At 42.9% G+C, this 11,127-nt stretch overlaps 1 protein-coding gene across 2 annotated transcripts in view; it reads right to left on the bottom strand.

Moving 5' to 3' along the window:
• Window positions 1-11,127, bottom strand: part of LOC100741370 (zinc finger homeobox protein 3) — a 246,712-nt gene that overhangs the window by 17,377 nt on the left and 218,208 nt on the right. For both annotated transcript variants that reach the window (XM_033321904.1, XM_033321907.1), the window contains exon 6: window positions 8-484. In XM_033321904.1, the coding sequence (XP_033177795.1) occupies window positions 8-282 (275 nt within the window). In that variant the 5' untranslated portion in view covers window positions 283-484. The remainder of the gene's footprint in view (window positions 1-7; window positions 485-11,127) is intronic.

The raw sequence follows: 11,127 nt of genomic DNA, 5'->3' as shown, positions 1-11,127 counted from the left end.
TGCTGCCGGGGGGGACCCGCCCCCTCGACCCCCCTCCTCCTCCGGGCTCATCTCCTGCTTTTGCTGCGTGTACGTGGAATTTTGGAAGGGCGCGCCGTGTTGCTGCTGTCTCTGCTGATGCTGCTGATGCTGGTGCTGTTGCTGCTGTTGATGGGCCGCCACCAGCTGCTGGTAGAGCTGATGTTGCCCGATCGCGGTCGACGTGTGTTGTTGCAGATGCGAGGGAGGAATGTTGTGGTTCTGAAGGTGGTACTGGGGGGGATGAGGCTCACTGGAGGGCATCACCCCAAACGTGAGGCGGGCGCCAGCCTCACATCACCTACGGCGCCTGCGCCTACACTCTCTCGACTTCCTCTTCCTCTTCTTCTCCTACCGTATGTCGCACTCCCCACCCCCTTCGTTCTCTCTCTATCCGTCCAAATCTGGTCTCCACCGCCGACAGATAATTCTTTGCTAGCTACCCCGACACAACCCCAGGTCGTACCTGTAACAAAGAATAGAAATTTATGTTTAGTAAGATATCGTCGAATTTAATCCGTTATTAAGTTTTTCTATGATATAGACAAATAACTTCTTACATTGTACCTATAAAAGTATTATTATATTAGAACATTATTAAAGTATAGATTTAGCATGTTTTATTTTCGTAATTCTAAATTGATACCAGGTGTTTGGTCCTGACCGGATGTACAAGAATCTAGCTCGCAGTCCCAACGAAGAATGATTTCGCGGAGGAACATTACTAGATGGTCTAGTCGGTTAATCCGGGCAAACAGAGGCGGTCTAAAGGACAGTGGAAAGATAGCGAAATACGTAGAAAACGTCGGCAAGCTGCGTGTACAGAGGATCAAGGCTGCGGTGCCGGGTACACAAAGCGGAAGGAGACTCGTCATGGCGACACAAGGCGTCCTATGTTCGGATTACCTGAACCCTCGTCGTGGACCCAGCTGTATTTACAACTAAGCGTCGACCAAGCTTATCTATCGATTGAATATCGATGTCCCTCTTTAACTCTCGTACAGGCGTACAACGAGAAACATAACGGAAAGAAATCAACTATCGATGAATGGTCGCTGTTGTACGATTAAAAACGCTCCTTTTCTAGCCTGTCCTAGATTCTCCCCTATTTCTAGCAATAAAGGGACAATCTCGCCATCATGGCAAACAAACGGAAACACGCATAAATCCATAAAGTCACGTATGTATCTATAAAAGCTTCTACTGTTCTATTTTGGCATTCGAATTTCGAGGACACGTAGATCTCGCGATGGCGAGGATCACCGTGAGATATCGCCTTCGGAAGTATCACTATGCCGCGGTGTCTACGTGAATTCGAGATTACACGCGTGGATTGCTCGAGGCAACGAGCATGCGTCTAATCATCCAATCCCAATTACGCGGTCTCGGTGATCGCGGTTCAAAAGACGACCGCGAGTATTCGCAGAATCTAACGGATTAAAGGGGAGGGGGGGGCGTAGTGTACGCGGATTTATGCGGCCGCGCGTGTGGGGGTGTATCACGGCGTGACTGAATCAGGAATCTCTCCGATCCTCGCGGAGGCTACCTAGAGAAATTCTTTTCCCCTCTTCGTCCCGCAGCAACTACCTTCTCCTCTCTCGTTCGTTCCAGACACGCCGCTGGACATCGTGATACATAGATGCATTATACGTTCTTTCTATCCTCGTCTCTCTTTTCTCGTTACTCTCAGTCTTGTTCCACGTTTTCCTATGCTATCAGCGCAGTTATAATTCCGCGGTGCAAACTCCATAATCCAGTGACCATAGGCTAGGTACCAGTTTTCTAATGCGTGAGCCGCGGCAGGCGATCATTTCCTCGGATTATCGTCGATCGATCGCCAGGCAAATCGCGGTGGTCAGCACCGTTTGTCGAGTTTTTCCGCGCCGAAACACCGCCAATTGCTAATTCCCCCTCTCCACTCCCACTCTCTCGCGATCAATTATTTCGGATTGATGCTCAATTTACGTGTTTACGTGGAAAGTGATTCGAGCACGCTGCGGGGTGTACGCTATTTATCGCGGAGTAACGTGCGTTTCTGTGAACATGACTTAATCTTATTCTACTATGCTATCTATCAATTGGTCTCGACTCGTTTGTTCCTCGTTTTGTTCATAATTTAGGAAGTTATAGCGTGGTATTTTTGCTCGTCCTGGGAATTGGTTTCCTTTGGAACGTGTACAATAGATAAGAGCGGAGTTTGAATTGGGAAAGATAAAGATTTTTACATGAAGGTTGACGTGTCGTTTCTCAGACGGTTGAAACAGATATCACGGTCGTTGCGTGACCACGTTATGCCACGTTTGTACAACGTGTAACAAGCAGATAGTACGTTAATGCTCGCTTGATCAGCGAGTTGGATCTTGCTGTTAAAAAGTTGCATTCCGAACGGCTAACATGGTAACAGCGAGGGTTACAAATATTTCATAAAGATAACGTAGTTACTCTTGCGTATGAGTTATATTTTTATTTAATGACACATTTACACGACGTTATAATTTCTATTAATGTTCGAATTATGACAGAGTTGGAAAATTTCGCTCGAACAAAACATGTGACTCTAATTTGTGAATATTATTCACAGAGATTATTTCCTTTTCATAATGCATCGCGCAATTAGAGAGGATCGACGACTGAGATACGACAGTGGTTTTTAGACATCGACTTTACTTCTTATAAATTTCCCAATCTCATTAACCAGCTACATATTTAGTGCCTTACTGCAACAACAAAATTCAGTCCAACAAAACCGTACTAAATGTCTAATTGAATAAACTGGTGTCGATTGAATCCACTTATCCGAACGTGAACTTTGATTATACAAACTATTTGTCCACGAATGAAGTCATGTAAAATGAATCCTACATCTGAAATGATTTTTACAAGAATACGTAAAAATAATTCGTAAATACCATCACTCGAATAACTAAAAATATCATCGCTCTTCTCTACTTTTCATCTTATAAATTCGATCGGTCTAGCTTCTAAACGATTCGCACGATATCTAACGAAAATCCAGTGAAACGCGAAGAAATACGCGGAAAGTCGAAACCGTAACCGTTAATACGGCAGTGTAGGTGTGTATAAGTAAAAAAATGAAACGAGCGTAATACCGTTGCCGGTTAGATTAGGGCCGGAACTGTTGTGTAACCAAAAACATCTGCCAATCTGACATCACCTGCCCCGTGTTACCTATTTCTAGTTAATTTATCATCCATTTTGGACGAAGTCAGAAATCGAAAGACGTCGAGGCTGGCTTCTCGAGCAGGGCTAGATCTCAATATAAAACTTCGCTCTTTCCTCGGACCATGGTCTTTCATTATACGATAACATCTTAACTGCTACGCCAGCATGCGAATTCTCGATGGCGCACGGTTGTTCCGCCGATTCGCGCTAATAAAGCCTCGATATCGCAGAATTTCTCGCCAAGTCGCAGGTCAGAACGCGGAATAAGTTAATTGTTTAACCGCCTGCGAGAAATTTCGTACGAGAAACAGATTGGAAACACGTTCAATTCTAGCGAGAATGATCGTCTCGATGAGTAGGCGTTCGAGCAACGTAGCGGTTTTCAAGCGAGCTTTTTTTTGAAACGAACAGTAGGAAATATCGGATATTTACAGAAAAGTTTGTGAATTTTTATATATAAAAATTGAACGCGTGATTTTGAATACTTAATAATTCCAAGTTTGACTAATTCGAGTATCCGTCGATGACACTCGTTTCAATTTGACAATCCAAATAGATTAGCTCATTAAACTGCCTGTCAATCTTGAATATTTGCAAAGAAATTTGTGAATTATTTCTACGAACGCTTAATGTGTAATTTAATGTAGTTTCGAGTATTTAGAATTTCGTCGACTGATTAATTCACAGACCTCCTTAAATCTGAAAAGTTTGGAAACTAGAAAATGAGGAAATAAAAATTTCTCGATATGAAATTACGTTTACGCGAATTTTTACGTAGCGATGTCGCGTACAATTGAATAGCCACGTAAAAATTGGAACGTGTTTTAGAAAAGGCGTTTGAAAACCACTGAGGAAGGGAGGAAACGCGTCGAATGAATTTGATGGCGTGACGAACGCTGTGGATGACTACGTATTTCTAGGAGGATTCATTAAACAAAGCCGATATATCGATTCCACCTTTCCTTCAACGACACAACAAGCTGCCTCTTCCGCGAAATATTGTTGCCACTAATACGATCGATGAATTTGATTACGGCCTACCTATCGACCAGCGACGAAGGTTGCTCGAACTTGTAGCAAAGTCAGAGTAATTTTCGTCCGACTAATAACAGATACGATATCACAACGATTGACGCAACTCGTTGGTAAAATCGTGTTTCTTTCGAATTAAACAATTTACGCTTACAGAAATTCGATATTTCGCGAGGTAGATCGTAATAAGCTAAATTGCAATTTTGCAAAAATGTATATAACGTTTAGTTAGTTAAACGTTTTCTCTACGAAATATTTTTTAAATTACGAGTTGAAAGATATATACAGCTGCAAATGACACGTTGTGGTTCGCGTGTGATTGTAATTCTTTATAATAAAAAGCCTCGAATATCGTAAAAGATACGGCGTGACATACGTGAAACAATTTTCGTGTCAAACGCACGTTTAAACGGTTCTGAAATAAAGACATAAAACCTCCTTTTAAAATTCATGCAAAGAGAACTATTCCTATAATCCTATCTACTCACGAGCGCACTGCTAAAATACGGAAACAGTTACGTAGATTCATATCTTTTACGTTATTTGAGGTTTCCATGGGATTTCACTGGTGATACCATACCTGCAACCTCCCAGGTATAAGTGGTATCCTTTCAAAATATTCTTTCAACGTTCCACTATCATCCCGGGCAACTTCATCAGAGATTCCAACAGGCACAAAATCACCGATCTCTATCTCCGAACCACGTTCCAGTAACATGTGAAAGATCTAAGATATTTCCGACGTATAATCACGTTCTAATTGATGGGACGATGAATTAATCTCGGAATCGTAAGGATTTTTATCTCGTTTAATAAGATATTTCATAATTTTAGGTGCAAAGAGAAAAGTTTTAGAAAATACGATATAAAAATATAAATAACAATACAAATATAATATTTACGATATGACGTGATATTTACGATATAATATTTCGCAAAAGTTAAAAATTATGGCGTAGTATATTTCAATCTAAATTTGCCAATGTGTTAACTAAACTGACGAGACGCGACGTAAGTCACTCCGAAGAATTATAATCACATCTGAACGGAAAGTCTCCACTATCCGTGTGAAACGAAAGAATCGCGTCGATTCCGTGTTCCGTGGACGACCCTTCACGCGGAAAGACAATCGGTGGACGCCAAAATGCGAAACGAGCAAATAATACGCGGAATATAATCGTCGCTCGGGAGAAAGTGGAGAATGAGCACAGGTGGTTGATGAGTTCGCACTCAATGACGGAAGGGGAAGAGAACACGAACTCTTGAAAACCGACTAAGTATAAGAGAGAAAGAGAGAGAGAGAAAGAAAGAGAGAGAAAGAGAGAGAGAGAGAAAGAGAGAGAGTTAAACATTCGGGGAACGACCGCGAATTCGAGGCAGCAGGGCTTTTGTTTGTCGCGCCGTTTCACCGGAAACCGAACCGATATGCGCGTCTCATCACGCGAAAGTCCCTTTTGTGTCGGTCCGACGGTAGGTAGGAAGAATCGAAGGGACCCTACGGGGCCCACATGACGATCGGTCGCGCGTTTCGACCAGGCACGAAATACGCAAGATGCGCGCAATTATGGCTACCCAATTATCTCGTACGCGTCTCGTTATTTATTGAATATCGTGCCTGCTTATTTCTCAGGCGAGTTTGCGTGCCACCGCGAGGGGGGAAGACCGGGGGCCCTTCTCGCTTCTTCTGCGAGCTTCCGCGCGGAAATTCAATGGACAGAAAAGGTGGAGCGTGAGCGGTGCGCGCGTGCGTTAACGCGGAACGTCTGTCTGGAATTAAAGGCCGCGAATTAAGAAAAGTTGCGAACAAAAGCTATGATTATAAGGTATTGCGGTTAGGAAACAGACAGGTAGAAACGTCCGTCGAATGTTACGTTCGACGTCAGAAGTTTGAGATTTTTATGCTTAAGTGTCATACTTATCATTATCGTTATTATCAAGAACGAGGCTTCCGGGTGTAAACCGTTTCCTTTTCAGGAATATATTCCCATGATTCACGAGTATATTCTACTAGCCACTCGCTGTAGCTTCGTCAAAGGTTCACACGTTTGACTCCACCAATTTGACGATCGGCTTTCAATTCGATGATACGGACAAGTGTCGAATATTGTTTCGTCGAATATCGAAGATCATCGACGTAATGGATGAAACACTTTTCCGATCTCTACAAAGTATACATACAGCTGTTCCGAATATCTCGCAATTTCTATATACATCTCCAGATTTGTTTCAGATTTAACCAATGTAATCATCATTGGGTTTCATAATAGCGCGAATGAAATTTCAAAATGTTTCGTGTAACACGTATACCTAAGAATAACGTGTCTACAAGTATTGAAACACTTTCGTGAGCCTGTGTACACCTATTCCACGAATCGAATAAAGCGTTTATTCCACGCCCACTCTTCTAAATATTCTTACGAACCAGAGCACATTTCCTACGGCAACGTTCGTTATTTATGCAGATTTAAGAGGCAACGTTGAGAAATCCTAGCAAAATACGGCTTGGAATCCGTTTAACGATATCGATCGTTAAACGCAACACTTGGCGACTCTCGATCAAACCTCGTGCACCTTTCATTATTGTCGTTATTACACCGGCCGCTTTCAGTTTGCTACGCGCGTACCAACGCGCCGATAAGACCTATCGAATGCTTGAAACGCAAGCTCGAGCAACACGAGACGCGTTGCACGAACGCGGAACGCATCCACGCGAGACGATCGTCGTTGCTCGATAAAACTTCGTTCTGGTTCCCTCGACGAACTGCCAATTAACGTCGCGAACTATTCTAACGGAGCGACCACGATTTCCGGACGTCGTATAGACGGCATGGACGTTCTTCGATTTTCCTAGTGGAATCTTTGAAACACGTTAAGCCGTTTATAATTACGAGACCATAATTTTATCCAGATTATTTTATGATAGCGAAAGGTGGAGCGTGTAGTTACGGTGGGCGATGAATGTTGATTATGCGGAGTTATAAGGGAAATTATGGACGTGGTTGGATTGAGTTTATGTCGCTGGTAATATAAATAGAGAAACGACTGCGCGTTCTATATGAATAATCGATCGGTTAGAATCATTAATCGTGTTTTTATGATTTTAGTTAGTTGGAGGAATAATCTACACGAACGTATTGTTAGGAAATTTAGAAACCAGGGCGAATATGGAGTTTAACGTTAGAATATTTCTTAACGTACCTAAATACGAGACAAATAAATCTAATTGAAACGATATGATGAAAATAAAATTCATATATGTATACATATATAGACACATACATAGCACACCAAGACTTTTCATTGGAAAAATCTGCCAATGTCCCTGAACGAAACTTTCGAACCTACCGCCAAAGTAGCACATGCGATGAAAGAACGAAGAAATGCATGGAGAAACACGAAGAAATCGCTACGATCAATTGTAGCAACTACGAGAAAAATACCCTAACTGAAATGCCCGTGACTGGGACGCGCGTCGAAATGATTAACCAGCTACGAGCCTAGCGAGCATCCAATTATCATGAAAGTTACCCATCAAACGTTTACGATCCAGCAACGGAATCCCCGTAACATCTAAAACTATCCAGCAGCCAATAATCCCATCATTGAAGTCATTTTCCGACTCTGTTCGACTGCGAGATCACGAATCGATCTGTTGAACCCTATCTTACAGACTCTCGCGGCCGACTACATTGGTCGACGACGAGGACGATGGAGAAAGAGAAGAAAAAAAAAAAAAAAAGAAAAGAAAGCAAGATGAAGCCTCGCGAGCGTTAGTCGATTAATCAATGATTTTCCAATTGCTTCATCCAAAGAGGAACAGAGAAGAAACTGCGGTGTGGCATTCGCGATGGCCGATTCGCGGTTGTAGCAGAGCAAGATGCCTCCTCGGGCGAACGCTAAACGACCGGCGATCGAGAAGAGGGGCAAACATGGCGGAGGGGAGAGGATGAACGCGAAGGAACGGGGGGTGGAACGACGAAGAGGAGAACGATGGGAGAGAACCACTACGAGAGGCTTTCGAAGACAACGGTAATAAGTGAAGGGCAGAGCGCGAGCACGAAGGAGGCGCGCGTAAATGGAGAAAGAGAAAAAAAAAAAAAAAAAAAGAAAAGAAAGCAAGATGAAGCCTCGCGAGCGTTAGTCGATTAATCAATGATTTTCCAATTGCTTCATCCAAAGAGGAACAGAGAAGAAACTGCGGTGTGGCATTCGCGATGGCCGATTCGCGGTTGTAGCAGAGCAAGATGCCTCCTCGGGCGAACGCTAAACGACCGGCGATCGAGAAGAGGGGCAAACATGGCGGAGGGGAGAGGATGAACGCGAAGGAACGGGGGGTGGAACGACGAAGAGGAGAACGATGGGAGAGAACCACTACGAGAGGCTTTCGAAGACAACGGTAATAAGTGAAGGGCAGAGCGCGAGCACGAAGGAGGCGCGCGTAATTTACGTGCAACATGGATTCGGGCGGCGTTTAATCCGCCGGACGAGCTGGCGATTATGAAGTTAGGTTGGGTTAGGTGGTGAACGCAAGCAGGGCCTCTTTGTGATATCAATTAAGTATGATTTGCCCCCTCCGAGCTATGCGCGCTTCCATCTCTTTCCTCCCTTTCTATCCTTTACGTTTTCTCGTCTTCTTCTTCTTCGTTCTTTCTCTTCATCTTCTGGTTCGCTGCTCTGTTACCCCCGCGGGGTAACCCAGAGTTTAACCCATTCCCTTATAATTTCCTTCCAATGCACCGTGAGAAACTCGACCGTAACACGCACGCGCACGCACGTGTAAGAAAGATAGGATTATTCGAGTCACCTAAGCTTCAACATCTTAAAATTCAACCGTAAACTTTCTACCTTGTGTGATATTATCGGAGACTATTGGTCCTTGATATCGTGTAACGAAGGAATGACAAACTGTTACGTATTTTAGGTTCAGTAGAGTAAGACACGAAAAGGAAAAAATCATTCGGATAATCCTATGGTAGGGTTAACTAGAAGTCGATCAGGAGATATTGTATAAAAACTAATAAAATAAAGAACGAAATAACTCACAGAGTTATAGTAATCAAAACCAAGGTATTCACATTGATGGAACAAATTTTCCTTTGCACGAGACGTTAGATGATCGTTGCGATGATCACGATAGGTTTGATCGTTTATTACTCCACAAGATACGACATCGAATAGTCCATTTTCAAAAGTAAATTGTTTAAAAATTCTATATAATCAAATTTAACGAATTACAGAACAAATTGCTTACCTTGACTCAAATAACCCTATCTTACTCTATCATCCGCGCCCGACTTCGCATGACTCGATCTCCTCCGTCATAATTGTTACGTTTCATCGAATTTTCGTCGTCCGCTAGCGAGTAAACCGAACCCACGACCAATCCGGTTCAGACTCAAATCCACCAATTAACCCCGTTAACGTCTCTCGCCCCCGCAATTAAGTTCTGATCCTGAATATAAGAGAAGCAGATTCCCGCGAGTTGTATGCGCGTTTCTCTCGGCGAGATCACGGATCGTAGGCGGAACTGAAGGATAAAGAGCAACACGGAGAGCCGCCACGATCCTCGAAACGCCACCTCCTGTCGATATGCTCCCGATAAGGTCGCGTGGGTCGATTGTAATTTCGAATTAGTCGGCCTGTCGGTTTTATCGTGCACGCCGCGTTTCGTGTTTCTTTGGATGTTTTATTAATACCGGTGTCGAGATAAGCCCCGGTTAGGCAGATTTCTCTCCGACGAGGTTCCAGATTGTAAAAATAGACACCTATGCTAATTTCGTGTTCGTGGATGCTGATGGAAAATGCTCGATTGATGTGGCGTCGGGAATGTGAAATTGAATTGACCAAACTATGACAATTGTTAGCGGAGTAAGTAGCTAAGTAGATGGCTGATACGATAAGGTATCGCGGTTTAATCTATACGAGCAATTATATCTGGAATTATTTTCTATATTTAAGCTGGATATATCTATTTCTGTACTTTGAGGAATCTTATCTATGAACAGAAATGTTTGGACGATGATGTCTCTGGGATTTTAAGGGAATCTCTGTATTTTGTTAACGGAAGATGTGCATTTCTGTTTTATAGATTTTAGTCGACGGTAACAAACAGAGAGCGTATTTTCACAAAGTTATAAATCAGACATGTCGTCGCCGATCTTACTATGCGAACTTCCTTCAAGCGTTCATTTATAAAACATTTGTGACTTATCTACATTTTAATTTAAATTTCAAACTAAAACAGTTACTTTTAAAAGCTCCGTAAACTTTTCCAACGTTCAAAACATGTCGCTATCAATCTTTGTACAAAATACCACGACACGAGGTTTCTAGAAAGTACATATAAAATTTACCTAAGATATCAAACAGATTATTAAAACGTTGTTACCGTCTCCTGTAATTGTATATTTTCCTAACCAAAAGCCATGTTAATTCGACCAAAAACATTCGAGAGTTTCTAGTAATTTTCAAGAACGAAACATCTCAAACCTATCGTTCCGAGTTCGGTAATTCTAGCAAAAGATTGGCAAGACACTTTTTCATATATGCTTCGCCAAAGAACCGCTGGGAACGAAATATCTCTTCCAAAAATCTATTCTATCTACGTCAAGCCTTTCATTGTCGATACCATCTCTTCTTAACCATCTGTAAAGCAAAAGAAAAAAACTCACCTACTTCTACATTCTCTTTGAAATCACCCCGTAACGAAGCAGAACCTTTCACCTAACCATCCTCTGGAGGATACCCGCAATCCGGAACCCGCGATTCGAAAACCAAAGCGACATCGTGGGCTCGGTTGTAAAAGGGGGACGGGAGAACCATTCGCTCGGTCTGGCTTCGTCGTCGAGCGTCGATAGGAAATGCTTTTTGCTGTGACGTCGAGGCCGCGCCGGC

This window comes from Bombus impatiens, unplaced genomic scaffold (assembly GCF_000188095.3).
Source record: "Bombus impatiens unplaced genomic scaffold, BIMP_2.2 scf_0033, whole genome shotgun sequence".
In the NCBI taxonomy this organism is placed as follows: Eukaryota; Metazoa; Arthropoda; class Insecta; order Hymenoptera; family Apidae; genus Bombus; species Bombus impatiens.
Note: the sequence above shows the minus strand (reverse complement) of the source record. Positions and strands in the feature narration are given on the sequence as shown.